Raw genomic sequence first — 16,024 nt, 5'->3', positions numbered from 1 at the left:
ACACACACACACACACACACACACACACACACACACACACACACACACACACACACACACACACACACACACACACACACACACACACACACACACACACACACACACACACACACACACACACACACACACACACAGGGATAGATCCATATCTATATTCAGCACATAACCCCTAAACTGCTCCAACTATGTGGGTAGTGTGTGTACCTCGGGGGCTTGAGCTCAGAGTAAAAACACCAGTTTCTGTTCTCTCGAAGAAAATTAACAACAAAGTATTCTTCTTCTGTCTGAGTGTGTGTACGCGCACTTGTGCATGTCTGTGGGTTTGTGTGTGTGTGTCATGTGACTGTGGAGCTCCTGCTCCTGTCAGTCAGTCTGCTGGGTCGCAGGAATTCCGGGGAAATATCACAGTGATCACACACAACTATATATATATACTGTATATATATATATAAACACAACTGCTACTATAACACACAGAACGACTCCTAGAACTATCACCTTAATATCACTCTGATAATACCTTACTCTCTCTCTCTCTCTCTCTCTCTCTCTCTCTCTCTCTCTCTCTCTCTCTCTCTCTCTCTCTCTCTCTCTCTGTCTCTGTCTCTCTCTGTCTCTCTCTGTCTCTGTCTCTGTCTCTCATTCTCTCTCTGTCATATTGTTACAGATCATTGCAAACACGGCTGGAAAGTCAGTACCACCTGAAAGTGGATCATTTGCATGAACAATGTTGAAGAGTGTGTGTGCGCTTAGGTGTGTGTGCTGGCGTCTATTTCGTGAAATGGCATCTCGTGCGAGCACTGATCCATTCTCTGTTGAGGATGAAGTGTCTGTTCTCAGCATCTCTGTCAGAACCGTCGTGTCAGTGTGCTGCGTCCACGTGGCAGTCTGTTAATGCAGTACAAGGTCACACGGGTACTAACCCCGACTAGTGATGGGGGAAAGAAGCTTCCTGACACATTGAGCATTTCCAATTGTTATCGAAAATAGGTTCATTACCTGAGGCTTTGATCAACGCGTTGCACACTAGTGGCACCTGCTGGTCAAAAGAATTTAGAGCAGCCAAATTATTATAGATGACGTTGACCACGCTGTAGCACGAGTCTTGTACATTTTTGTCTTCTACCAAACCAATCAGGTGGTTGTTCGACGAAACGAAGCTGCGGTCGTCATTGATCACGTGCTTCTGATAAAGTGATACATGCATCGGCACACTGCTTCGATGTACACTGCTTAGCGATTTCGACGCATACGCATCAAACGTAACATCACTAAACCTAAACCTATATTTCATGAAGGGTTTCTATAAGTTTATAGACTATTCATTATTTATTCATTATAATTTATAAATAATAAGTAAACTGCTTATATACTAATGATGAACAGTCTAAATACGACTTATAACCCTGTTACCAACCCTTTATAAAGGAAAAGTGTTACCCAGTATAATGTACTGGGGTAATAACACTGTAGATGCTGAGATGACGTCTAGTGTTGATGAAGTCCAATTGTAATAACACGTATCAACGCTGTGGTGAAATGTTTAAAAAATGTAAATGATAAAATACTGCATTGTGTCATTTTCATCAGGATATACCGTACAGGTGTATGTGTTAGAGTGCTCATAGGTATGCATAAATGCATTTATGGCCAGTACATGTATGCCGGACTATGTGTGTTTATGTGTGGGTACTCATTCTGTATGTTTGCTGACGTGTGCATGTACGTGAATTAGTAGAATACAGTACGAACGTTAATAAGGCATCACTACTACCTAGGAATGTACAGTGTTCATGTTTGCAGTGTGCGTGTAGTGGTGGTGTTGTCTTTTACATCCAATTTACTATTAGCTAGCTTTGATTGGTTTAGTTTCCATTGCTTGTCTGTAGAATGTGTCAGAGATATTGTGTTTCTGGATCAGTGTGTTGGCGTGTGTATTTCCCTGACGTCAAGGCTCATGCTCAATGTCTTAGTCCTCAGTTGACATTAGAGTCAATGTATTACTAACACAAAGTCATTTCAGTTGTAGAAAAGGTTGTCACCTCTATCTGTTTAGAGAGAGAGACTAGGTACAATGTAATCAGTCATAGTGTACATGAGACAGACAGACAGACAGACAGACAGACAGACAGACAGACAGACAGACAGACAGACAGACAGACAGACAGACAGACAGACAGACAGACAGACTACTAGAGAGACAGACAGGTACTATATAATCAGTGTACTGGAGAGACAGACAGGTACTATATAATCAGTGCCAGTGTACTGGAGAGACAGACAGGTACTATATAATCAGTGTACTGGAGAGACAGACATGTACTATATAATCAGTGTACTGGAGAGACAGACAGGTACTATATAATCAGTGCCAGTGTACTAGAGAGACAGACAGGTACAATATAATCAGTGCCAGTGTACAAGAGAGACAGACAGGTACTATATAATCAGTGTACTGGAGAGACAGACAGGTACAATATAATCAGTGCCAGTGTACTAGAGAGACAGACATGTACTATATAATCAGTGTACTGGAGAGACAGACAGGTACAATATAATCAGTGCCAGTGTACTAGAGAGACAGACAGGTACTATATAATCAGTGCCAGTGACCTAGAGAGACAGACAGGTACTATATAATCAGTGCCCGTGTACTAGAGAGACAGACAGGTACTATATAATCAGTGCCAGTGGACTAGAGAGACAGACAGGTACTATATAATCAGTGCCAGTGTACTAGAGAGACAGACAGGTACTATATAATCAGTGCCAGTGATTATCATAATGTGGGTAAACACTGTAGTGCTGTTCAGAGTGTAAACCCTCAGAGAGAATACATTTAAGTTATGTCTCTGTCTCTATGCCTCTCTGTCTCTATGCCTCTCTGTCTCAGCCTCTCTGTCTCTCTGCCTCGCTGTCTCTGCCTCTCTGTCTCAGCCTCTCTGTCTCTCTGTTTCTCTGCCTCTCTGTCTCTCTGCCCCTCTGTCTCTGCCTCTCTGTCTCTGCCTGCCTGTCTCAGCCTCCCTGTCTCTGACTCTCTGTCTCTCTCTCTGCCTCTCTGCCTCTCTGTCTCTCTGCCTCTCTGTCTCTCTGCCTCTCTGTCTCTGCCTCTCTGTCTCTCTGCCTCTCTGTCTCTGCCTCCCTGTCTCACCCTCCCTGTGTTTCTGTCTTTACCTCTCTGTCTCTACCTCTCTGTCTCGCTGTCTCAGCCTCCCTGTCTCTGACTCTCTGTCTCTCTGTCTCTCTGCCTCCCTGTCTCAGCCTCCCTGTCTCTGTCTCTCTGTCTCTCTGTCTCTACCTCTCTGTCTCTCTCCTACTCCTGCTGCACCTCTCACCATCCTCCTCTCTTTTTATCTCTTTCTTTTCCCTCCTCTCTTTATATCTCTCTGGCCGTCTGATTCCCCTACAACCTGTGAACCCAAATATGGATCCGTATTGCCCCTTTATCCCACAAAACCCTACAAACCCTCCCAAAATTACCCTTTATCCCTGACCCTTGACCCTGTGACTCGACCCTATTCCCCTCCAGTCAGGAGTATTTGCCCAACTTTAACCCCATAGCTCTGAAGGACTCGGCTCTGTCCACCAATAAACCCATCGAGGTGCGCGGCCCGGGAGGCAAGGCCACTATCGTCCACGCTCAGTACAACACCCCCATATCCATGTACTCTCAGGACGCCATCATGGACGCTATTGCCGGACAGTCACAGTCCAAGGGCCATGACGGGTAGGAACACATACACACATTGCACACACAGACATATGCAAACACGCACGCACATGGATACAGACACACACACAGGCACGGGCGCGTAGACACAATGCAGAGACTACATTTTGTATTAAGAGTCACGCTGTATTTCTACACTCACACTTGTCATATTTCCTTCCTTCCTTCCTTCCTTCCTTCCTTCCTTCCTTCCTTCCTTCCTTCCTTCCTTCCTTCCTTCCTTCCTTCCTTCCTTCCTTCCTTCCTTCCTTCCTTCCTTCCTTCCTTCCTTTCTTTCTTTCCTTCCTTCCTTCCTTCCTTCCTTCCTTCCTTCCTTCCTTTCCTTTCCTTCCTTCCTTTTGTCTCTTCATCCACAACCAACCAATCAATCAACCACCCTGTGTCGTGTCACCCACCCCTAAACCTGCACCCCGCCCCCCTCTGATCACATAACCTCAGTGAGGATGTTCCTGCTGGCTCCCCCCTGGCGTAAGTATAAACCATTTACTTTTACACCCTACTACTCTCCTCTATATAATATGTGTCATTTATTAGCTTACTGTAATGAAGTAATATCAGGCTCATGTAATGAAGTAAAGCTCATGTAATGAAGTAATATCAGGCTCATGTAATGAAGTAATATCAGGCTCATGTAATGAGGTAATATCAGGCTCATGTAATGAAGTAATATCAGGCTCATGTAATAAGCAGTATCACATCTGTCTCATATGATATATTTACATTTGCATATATCATATGGATCTGATGTTTTCCATGTGGCTCTCTGTCCATGTGCCTAGCTATTTATCTGTCCATGTGCCTAGCTATTTCTCTGTCCATATGCCTAGCTATTTCCCTGTCTATGTGCCTAGCTATTTCTCTGTCCATATGCCTAGCTATTTCTCTGTCCATGTGCCTAGCTATTTCTCTGTCCATGTGCCTAGCTATTTCTCTGTCCATGTGCCTAGCTATTTCTCTGTCCATGTGCCTAGCTATTTATCTGTCCATGTGCCTAGCTATTTCCCTGTCCATATGCCTAGCTATTTCTCTGTCCATGTGCCTAGCTATTTATCTGTCCATGTGCCTAGCTATTTCCCTGTCCATATGCCTAGCTATTTCCCTGTCCATATGCCTAGCTATTTATCTGTCCATGTGCCTAGCTATTTCTCTGTCCATGTGCCTAGCTATTTCTCTGTCCATGTGCCTAGCTATTTCTCTGTCCATGTGCCTAGCTATTTCTCTGTCCATGTGCCTAGCTATTTCTCTGTCCATGTGCCTAGCTATTTCTCTGTCCATGTGCCTAGCTATTTCTCTGTCCATGTGCCTAGCTATTTCTCTGTCCATGTGCCTAGCTATTTCTCTGTCCATGTGCCTAGCTATTTCTCTGTCCATGTGCCTAGCTATTTCTCTGTCCATGTGCCTAACTATTTCTCTGTCCATGTGCCTAGCTATTTCTCTGTCCATGTGCCTAGCTATTTCTCTCGCCGTGTCTGTCTCATTTCCATGTTTCTGTAGTTTGCATCCAGTTTCTTGCATCCAGAGGTGAACTAAGGTGTTTCAGGGTTAAACTAAGGCGTTTCAGCATGTCTTCAGGGGTTAACTCTGGTGTTTCAAGGGTTAACTAAGGTGTTTCAGCATGTTTTCAAGGGTTAACTAAGGTGTTTCAGCATGTTTTCAGTGGTTAACTAAGGTGTTTCAGCATGTTTTCAGGGGTTAACTAAGGTGTTTCAGGGGTTAACTAAGGTGTTTCAGGGGTTAACTAAGGTGTTTCAGCATGTTTTCAGGGGTTAACTAAGGTGTTTCAGCATGTTTTCAGGGGTTAACTAAGGCGTTTCAACATGTTTTCAGGGGTTAACTAAGGTGTTTCAGCATGTTTTCAGGGGTTAACTAAGGTGTTTCAGCATGTTTTCAGGGGTTAACTAAGGCGTTTCAACATGTTTTCAGGGGTTAACTAAGGTGTTTCAGGGGTTATTAACTAAGGTGTTTCAGGGGTTAACTAAGGTGTTTCAGGGGTTAACTAAGGTGTTTCAGGGGTTAACTCTGGTGTTTCAGCATGGTTTCAGGGGTTAATCACCACCTTCCGGAGTCAATCACCACCGTTCGGAGACACCTGAAACCCCACCTCTTTAAGGAATACCTAGGATAGGATAAAGTAATCCTTCTAACCCCCCCCTCCCCCTTAAAAGAGTTAGATGCACTATTGTAAAGTGGTTGTTCCACTGGATATCATAAGGTGAATGCACCAATTTGTAAGTCGCTCTGGATAAGAGCGTCTGCTAAATGACTTAAATGTAAATGTAAATGGTTAACTAAGGTGTTTCAGGGGTTAACTAAGGTGTTTCAGGGGTTAACTAAGGTGTTTCAGGGGATAACTCTGGTCTGATTACATAAACAGAATGTTCTGAGTATCACTGGTCTCCCCCTCCTGTTCTAAACCCCCTAACACTAGACGAGGCTCCTAACCCTAACCCAGCCAACCATCCTCCCGGAGAGACCTACTCTCGCATGCCTGATCCAGCTAATCAGTTGCCCATCAAGAACTTGATAGAATCAGGTGTATTAGAGCAGGGGAGGAGCAAAAGCATAAATACCCAGTAACTGTCTATACGTACTAGTGCCAAATAAGGGTTATTTGGCTTGTAACCAGAGCAGAACCATTTTTGATGCTATATAAAACCTTTTTTGAAGGTTCTATAAAGAACCATGCTAACAAGATGTTAAATGGATCTTGTATGGCGCTATAAAGAACCTTTTCCTAAAGTCCCATTGAAAAGTTTCTACAGTGCATTCGTAATGTATTCAGACCCCTTGACTTTTTCAAATTTTGTTACGTTACAGCCTTATTCAAAAATGTATTAAATCATGTTTTTCCCTCATCAATCTACACACAATACCCCATTATGACAAAGCAAAACAGGTCTTCAGACATTTTTGCAAATGTATTAAAAATAAAACACAGAAATGGCTTATTTATGTACATAAGTATTCAGACTCCTTGCTATGAGACTCTATGAGAAATTGAGCTCAGGTGCATCCTGTTTCCATTGATCATCCTTGAGCTTTTTCTACAACTTGATTGGAGTCCACCTGTGGCTTACTGGGGCGTTACAAAAAAATGAACGCTGATACAACTCAAATCTGGACCCCCTAGAGCAGGGTTCCCCAACTGGCGGCCCCCTTTGGCCCGAGCGAAAATAAAAACATTTTTTTTTTTTTTTCATTGTTGGACATAAAAGACTGTAAAAACACCAGAAATCAGCTCCAAGTGATTTTAATGATCTGTTCCCAAGTATTCCCACACATAATATATACTGTACATGTGATTTAATACAAATGTAAGCAAGGTTTGAAAGGATGTTTTAGTCAAATATTTGATCTATTTGAGATTCTTGCAGTCAAGTTTCAGTCTACAAATAATTAGTAATTATGTTGTGGTCCCCCGACCACCCCCCCGGCTGAATCCAGTTGATGATGCCTGCCCTACAGGCTCACAGTGACTATCGGTTTGAGTAATGACTACAAAACCACTTAAGTAACTGAACTCAGATACATTAAGTGTAAGAGGTTTCCTCAACATTTTTATTGGAATCCAGACAGATTTAGAATATCCAACAGTTTACATTTTCATTCACCCTGCAACCTGCATTCATAATGACTGGCAGAGTATGGATAAACTTGGAGACTACCTAAGCCATTTAAAGTGGAACAACCACTTCAGTAACGGGTGTAAAAAACTAAATGATTGTATTAGTTTAGAAAAATGTATGTTATTTATCTTTGTGTAGCATAAGATTAATCAATTATTCAATGTACTGTAGAGCATGCTGGGAAAAAGGGAATTTGTTATCATAACTTTTTTTAAATGTAGTTGGGGATTTCTCATTTAGTTTTGAATCAGTACCACATAAACATTTTAAGTAATAATTACTTTTCATTGACTTTGAGTTCAACTTTCTCTAAGTATTTGAGGTAAAAATGCCTTGGGGGTTTGCAGTAATGGACTAGTTACTGACATCATGTATCCTGCCTGCAGCAGTTCCCTGCCTGTGAAGGACCCGGTGGTTGACAGTGCATCTCCAGTCTACCAAGCTGTGCTCCAGCAACACGACAGAGACGAGGAGATGGCCGAGTGGGCCAGACGGGCTGCCAATCTGCAGTCCAAGAGCTTCAGGATCCTGGCCCACCTCACCAACACAGAATACAGTCAGTACACCTCTACTCAACTCTCTCTCCTTCCCTCTTCATCCCCCTGTCGACTCTGTACCTCTGATGACTTCATGTATAGATGTATTTTCTTCATGTTTTATGCATCCTCACCTCTCTTCTCCCTCCCTTTCTCTTCTTCTTCTCCTCCCCTTCTTTTCTGCCCCTTCTCTGTCCTCAGTGCAAGACCCAGATGAGGAGGCCCTGCAGAGATCAAGGTGAGGCGCATGCACGCACACACACACACGCACACACACACGCACGCACGCACGCACGCACGCACACACGCACGCACGCACGCACGCACACACGCACGCACACACAGTCTTGTGGGGACACACAATTCATTCCCCATTCAAAATCCTATTTTCCCTAACCCTAACCTGTACCCTTACCCTAACCTTGACCCGGAAACCTAATCTTAACCCTAACACTAAACCTAAACCTAACCCTAAAACATTGACCCTCTGTCTCTCTCTTTCTGTCTTTCTCCCAGGGATAAGTTTGAGTCGGAGGTGAAAGGACTTCGCTTCCGCAAGCTGAAGAACTGGCACAACGGGCTCTCAGCTCAGATCCTCAATGTCCCTGAGACTCCCGTCTAATTGATCTGTCAGATCTATCCTTTACCTTTGGAATGTTTAGAATGTTTGGAATGTCTTTCCTTTGTTTTTCTTTTTGGTTGTTCTGTCTCTCCTAACTGATAGGGAACTGTACAAAAACATATTTAAGAGAAATTGTAAAAGTGATCATGTAAACACACACACGCTTGCGAACACGCACACATGCACACAATTATGTACGCATGCTAAATTAACAAAAATGCACAGACAAATACATAAGAATGTACAAACACCCACAAATTTAAAATGTACTATTATCAACGTGAATAAATATTTTCTTTAAAACAAATTAGCTGTGTGAGTGTTGGTCATGTGTCTCTGGTAGATTTTTCTCAACTTAAAGATATGGCCTCAGACACCCGGTGATCAACCATTTAAAAAATATATATTTATGTATTTATTTAACCTTTATTTTAACAGGGGAGACATATTGAGACCTAGATCTCATTTCCAAATGCGCCCTGTGTTATACAATGAACAAAAAACATAAACAAAAAACATTTACAGTACCAGTCAAAAGTTTGGACACACCTACTCATTCAAGGGTTTTTCTTTATTTTTACTATTTTCTACATTGTGTAATAATAGTGAAGACATTAAACTAGAAAATAACACATGTGGAATTATGTAGTAACCAAAAAAGTGTTAAACATATCAAAATATATTTTTGATTTGAGATTCTTCAAAGTGTCCACCCTTTGCCTTGATGACAGCTTTAAACACTCTTGGCATTCTCTCAACCAGCTTCATGATGTAGTCACCTGGAGTATATTTCAATTAACATGTGCCTTGTTAAAAGTTAATTTGTGGAATTTATTTCCTTCTTAATGCATTTGAGCCAATCAGTTGTGTTGTGACAAGGTAGGGGGGTATACAGAAGATTGCCTTATGGCAAGAACAGCTCAAATAACCAAAGAGAAACAGCAGTCTATCATTAGACATGAAGGTCAGTCGATCCGGATAATTTCAAGAACTTTGAAAGTTTCTTCAAGTGCAGTCGCAAAAACCATCAAGAGCTATGATGCAACTGGCTCTCGTGAGGACCGCCACAGGAAAGGAAGACCCAGAGTTACCTCTGCTGCAGAGGATAAGTTCATTAGAGTTAACTGCACCTCAGATTGCAGCCCAAATAAATGCTTCACGGAGGTCAAGTAACAGACATATGTCAACATCAACTGTTCAGAGGAAACTGTGTGAATCAGGTCTTCATGGTCAAATTGCTGCAAAAAAACACTACTAGAGGACACCAATAATAAGAAGAGACTTGCTTTCACCAAGAAACACGAGCAATGGACATTAGACTGTCCAAATTTCAGATTTTTGGTTCCAACCGCTGTCTTTGTGAGACACAGAGTAGGTGAACAGATGACCTCCGCATGTGTGGTTCCCACCGTGAAGCATGGTGGAGGAGGTATGATGGTGTGGGGGTGCTTTGCTGGTGACACTGTGATTTATTTAGAATTCAAGACACACTTAACCAGCATGGCTACCACAGCATTCTGCAGCAATACAACATCCCATCTGGTTTGGGCTTAGTGGCACTATTATTTGTTTTTCAACAGGACAATGACCCAACACACCTCCAGGCTGTGTAAGGGCTACAGTGGGGAGAACAAGTATTTGATACACTGCCGATTTTGCAGGTTTTCCTACTTACAAAGTATGTAGAAGTCTGTAATTTTTATCATAGGTACACTTCAACTGTGAGAGACGGAATCTAAAACAAAAATCCAGAAAATCACATTGTATGATTTTTAAGTAATTCATTTGCATTTTATTGCATGACATAAGTATTTGATCACCTACCAACCAGTAAGAATTCCGGCTCTCACAGACCTGTTAGTTTATCTTTAAGAAGCCCTCCTGTTCTCCACTCATTACCTGTATTAACTGCACCTGTTTGAACTCGTTACCTGTATAAAAGACACCTGTCCACACACTCAATCAAACAGACTCCAACCTCTCCACAATGGCCAAGACCAGAGAGCTGTGTAAGGACATCAAGGATAAAATTGTAGACCTGCACAAGGCTGGGATGGGCTACAGGACGATAGGCAAGCAGCTTGGTGAGAAGGCAACAACTGTTGGCGCAATTATTAGAAAATAGAAGAAAATAGAAAAAGTTCAAGATGATGGTCAATCACCCTCGGTCTGGGGCTCCATGCAAGATCTCACCTCGTGGGGCATCAATGATCATGAGGAAGGTGAGGGATCAGCCCAGAACTACACGGCAGGACCTGGTCAATGACCTGAAGAGAGCTGGGACCACAGTCTCAAAGAAAACCATTAGTAACACACTACGCCGTCATGGATTAAAATCCTGCAGCGCACACAAGGTCCCCCTGCTCAAGCAGGCGCATGTCCAGGCCCGTCTGAAGTTTGCCAATGACCATCTGGATGATCCAGAGGAGGAATGGGAGAAGGTCATGTGGTCTGATGATTCAAAAATAGAGCTTTTTGGTCTAAACTCCACTCGCCGTGTTTGGAGGAAGAAGAAGGATGAGTACAACCCCAAGAACACCATCCCAACCGTGAAGCATGGAGGTGGAAACATCATTCTTTGGGGATGCTTTTCTGCAAAGGGGACAGGACGACTGCACCGTATTGAGGGGAGGATGGATGGGGCCATGTATTGCGAGATCTTAGCCAACAACCTCCTTCCCTCAGTAAGAGCATTGATGATGGGTCGTGGCTGGGTCTTCCAGCATGACAACGACCCGAAACACACAGCCAGGGCAACTAAGGAGTGGCTCCGTAAGAAGTATCTCAAGGTCCTGGAGTGGCCTAGCCAGTCTCCAGACCTGAACCCAATAAAAAATCTTTGGAGGGAGCTGAAAGTCCGTATTGCCCAGCGACAGCCCCGAAACCTGAAGGATCTGGAGAAGGTCTGTATGGAGCAGTGGGCCAAAATCCCTGCTGCAGTGTGTGCAAACCTGGTCAAGAACTACAGGAAACGTATGATCTCTGTAATTGCAAACAAAGGATTCAGTACCAAATATTAAGTTCTGCTTTTCTGATGTATCAAATACTTATGTCTTGCAATAAAATGCAAATTAATTACTTAAAAATCATACAATGTGATTTTCGGGATTTTTGTTTTAGATTCCGTCTCTCACAGTTGAAGTGTACCTATGATAAAAATTACAGACCTCTACATGCTTTGTAAGTAGGAAAACCTGCAAAATCGGCAGTGTATCAAATACTTGTTCTCCCCACTGTATTTGACGAAGAAGGAAAGTGATGGAGTGCTGCATCAGATGACCTGGCCTCCACAATCACCCAACCTCAACCCAATTGAGATGGTTTGGGATGAGTTGGACCGCAGAGTGAAGAAAAAGCAGCCAACAAGTCCTCAGCAGGCGTCTTCAAGACTGTTGGAAAAGCATTCCTCATGAACCTGGATGAGAGAATGCCAAGAGTGCGCAAAGCTGTCATCAAGGCAAAGGGTTGCAACTTTGAAAAATCTAAAATCTAAAATATATTTTGATATGTTTAACACTTTTTGGGTTACTACATGATTCCATGTGTGTTATTCCATAGTTTTGATGTCTTCACTATTATTATATAATGTAGAAAATAGTAAAAATAAAGAAAAACCCTTGAAGGAGTGTGTCCAAACTTTTGACTCGTACTGTGTATATATATATATATATATATATATATATACAGTGGGGAGAACAAGTATTTGATACACTGCCGATTTTGCAGGTTTTCCTACTTACAAAGCATGTAGAGGTCTGTAATTTTTATCATAGGTACACTTCAACTGTGAGAGACGGAATCTAAAACAAAAATCCAGAAAATCACATTGTATGATTTTTAAATAATTAATTTGCATTTTATTGCATGACATAAGTATTTGATCACCTACCAACCAGTAAGAATTCCGGCTCTCACAGACCTGTTAGTTTTTCTTTAAGAAGCCCTCCTGTTCTCCACTCATTACCTGTATTAACTGCACCTGTTTGAACTCGTTACCTGTATAAAAGACACCTGTCCACACACAATCAAACAGATTCCAACCTCTCCACAATGGCCAAGACCAGAGAGCTGTGTAAGGACATCAGGGATAAAATTGTAGACCTGCACAAGGCTGGGATGGGCTACAGGACAATAGGCAAGCAGCTTGGTGAGAAGGAAACAACTGTTGGCGCAATTATTAGAAAATGGAAGAAGTTCAAGATGACGGTCAATCACCCTCGGTCTGGGGCTCCATGCAAGATTTCACCTCGTGGGGCATCAATGATCATGAGGAAGGTGAGGGATCAGCCCAGAACTACACGGCAGGACCTGGTCAATGACCTGAAGAGAGCTGGGACCACAGTCTCAAAGAAAACCATTAGTAACACACTACGCCGTCATGGATTAAAATCCTGCAGCGCACGCAAGGTCCCCCTGCTTAAGCCAGTGCATGTCCAGATCTGTCTGAAGTTTGCCAATGACCATCTGGATGATCCAGAGGAGGAATGGGAGAAGGTCATGTGGTCTGATGAGACAAAAATAGAGCTTTTTGGTCTAACTCCACTCGCCGTGTTTGGAGGAAGAAGAAGTATGAGTACAACCCCAAGAACACCATCCCAACCGTGAAGCATGGAGGTGGAAACATCATTCTTTGGGGATGCTTTTCTGCAAAGGGGACAGGACGACTGCACCGTATTGAGGGGAGGATGGATGGGGCCATGTATCGCGAGATCTTGGCCAACAACCTCCTTCCCTCAGTAAGAGCATTGAAGATGGGTCGTGGCTGGGTCTTCCAGCATGACAACGACACGAAGCACACAGCCATGGCAACTAAGGAGTGGCTCCGTAAGAAGCATCTCAAGGTCCTGGAGTGGCCTAGCCAGTCTCCAGACCTGAACCCAATAGAAAATCTTTGGAAGGAGCTGAAAGTCCATATTGCCCAGCGACAGCCCCGAAACCTGAAGGATCTGGAGAAGATCTGTAGGGAGGAGTGGGCCAAAATCCCTGCTGCAGTGTGTTCAAACCTAGTCAAGAACTACAGGAAACGTATGATCTCTGTAATTGCAAACAAAGGTTTCTGTACCAAATATTAAGTTCTGCTTTTCTGATGTATCAAATACTTATGTCATGCAATAAAATGCAAATTAATTACTTAAAAATCATACAATGTGATTTTCTGGATTTTTGTTTTAGATTCCGTCTCTCATAGTTGAAGTGTACCTATGATAAAAATTACAGACCTCTACATGCTTTGTAAGTAGGAAAACCTGCAAAATCGGCAGTGTATCAAATACTTGTTCTCCCCACTGTATATATATATATATACAGGGCTTTCGGAAAGTATTCAGACCTCGACTTTTTCCATATTTTTTTTACATTACAGACATATTCTAAAATTGATTAAATAAAACAATTTTCTCATCAATCTACACACCATACCCCATAATGACAAAGCGAAAACAGGTTTATAGAAATTTTAGCAAATGTTTTAAAAACTGAAATACCTTATTATTACTTACCTTATAAGTATTCAGACCCTCTGCTATTAGACTCGAAAATGAGCTCAGGTGCATCCTGTTTCCATTGATCATCCTTGAGATGATTCTACAACTTGATTGGAGTCCACCTGTGGTAAATTCAAATGATTGGCCGTGATTTGGAAAGACATACACACCGTTCTATATAAGGTCCCACAGTTGACAGTGCATGTCAGAGCAAAAACCAAGTCTTGAGGTCAAAGGAATTGTCTGTTTAGCGCCAAGACAGGATTGTGTCGAGGCACAGATCTGGGGAAGGGTACCAAAACATTTCTGCCGTATTGAAGGTCCCCAAGAACACAGTGGCCTCCATCATTCTTAAATGAAAGAAGTTTGGAACCACCAAGACTCTTCCTAGATCTGGCCACCCGGCCAAACTGAGAAATTGGGGGAGAAGGTCCTTGGTCAGGGAGGTGACCAAGAACCCGATGGTCACTCTGACAGAGCTCCAGATTTCCTCTGTGGCGATGGGAGAACCTTCCAGAAGGACAACCATCTCTGCAGCACTCCACCAATCAGGTGAATGTTCACCTTCCAACAGGCAAACAACCCTAAGCACACTGCCAAGGCAATGCAGGAGTGGCTTCGGAACAAGTCTCTGAATGTCCTTGAGTGGCCCAGCCAGAGCCCGGACTTGAGCGAACATCCCTGGAGACACCTGAAAATAGCTGTGCAACGACGCTCCCCATCCAACATGACAGAGCTTGAGGGGATCTGCAGAGAAGAATGGGTGAATCTCCCCAAATACAGGTATGCCAAGCTTGTAGCATCATACCCAAGGAAACTCTAGGCTGTAATCGCTGCCAAAGGTGCTTCAACAAAGCACCTTTGTGCTCCAATCTATTTTCTTTACTAATCTAAAGAGTCTGAATACTTATGTAAATGTGATATTTCCGTTTTTTGGGGGGGTTTTGCAAAAATGTATAAAAACCTGTTTTTGCTTTGACATTATGGGGTATCGTGTGTAGATGATCAGGATACATTTTTTAAAATCCATTTTAGAATAAGTCTGTAACGTAACCAAATGTGGAAAAAGTCAGTTAGTCTGAATTCTTTCCAAATGCAATATATATATATATATACAGTATATATATATACTGTATATACACACACATTAAAATACAAAAACACAGTCATGGTAAGCACAAATAAAACATCCCAAATCACCCATTGAGGCGGCGAAATAGAGGGAGAGAGGAGAGAGAAAGAGGTGTAGGAGATGCAAGAGGGTATTTGAGACAGAGGACAAGTGAATATGTTGCATCTTCTAATTTGGCTGTGCAAGTCCTTAGCGTCCATTTTGTGACAGGAATGGATTCCAAGGTACTGCTGCGTCATGATGCAGTGTGTATTATGGCCACTGGAGGGAGTGCCTCTACACAGACATATACTGTAGATAGATTTAATGGTCCAATGTAGACTTTTTTTATCTCAATATCAAATCACTCCTGTGATTGTTTCCAATTAAAATGGTAGAAACAAAATAGCTTCTTAATATAAGGCAATTTCTTAAGCAAGAATTTGGCTAAGACTGTCTTTGAGTGGTCTGAGTGGGGAGGGGAAAACTATAAATTAGCTGGGAAATGGGATACCTAGTCTGTTGCACAACTGAATGCATTCAACCAAAATGTGTCTTCTGCATTTAACCCAACTGAATCAGGGAGGTGCGTGGGGCTGCCTTAATCAACATCCATGTAGCAGTTGTCCTTGGTGATTACCTGCCTTGCTTAATTAAGGGCAGAACAGCAGATTTTACCACCTTGCCATCTCAGGGATTTGAACCAGTGACTTTTCGGTTTACGGTACCAAATGCTCTTAACCGCTAGGCTACCTGCTGCCCCAGTTATTAGCAGAGAGGCTTAGATCTCTCTTTCTTGTTGGTCTCTTAACTCATTTACCGCATGGTGATGTCACCGTGAAGGCCACAACTCCATCCCACCAAAACAGGCTGAAATTTCAGGTGGTCTTTTCAAACAGCTCTAACACTAAGG

General features: G+C 42.7%; 1 protein-coding gene across 1 annotated transcript in view; it reads left to right on the top strand.

Moving 5' to 3' along the window:
• LOC139569759 (LIM domain-binding protein 3-like) overlaps positions 1-8,839 on the top strand; it is a 38,421-nt gene extending 29,582 nt beyond the window's left edge. Inside the window, exons 8-12 of the mRNA XM_071391133.1 lie at positions 3,533-3,730; positions 4,172-4,201; positions 7,746-7,915; positions 8,097-8,133; positions 8,412-8,839. Coding sequence (XP_071247234.1) covers positions 3,533-3,730; positions 4,172-4,201; positions 7,746-7,915; positions 8,097-8,133; positions 8,412-8,517 — 541 coding nt within the window. The 3' untranslated portion in view covers positions 8,518-8,839. The remainder of the gene's footprint in view (positions 1-3,532; positions 3,731-4,171; positions 4,202-7,745; positions 7,916-8,096; positions 8,134-8,411) is intronic.
• The last annotated feature ends 7,185 nt before the right edge of the window (positions 8,840-16,024 follow it).

This window comes from Salvelinus alpinus, chromosome 3, assembly GCF_045679555.1.
Source record: "Salvelinus alpinus chromosome 3, SLU_Salpinus.1, whole genome shotgun sequence".
Classification (NCBI taxonomy): domain Eukaryota; kingdom Metazoa; phylum Chordata; class Actinopteri; order Salmoniformes; family Salmonidae; genus Salvelinus; species Salvelinus alpinus.
Note: the sequence above shows the minus strand (reverse complement) of the source record. Positions and strands in the feature narration are given on the sequence as shown.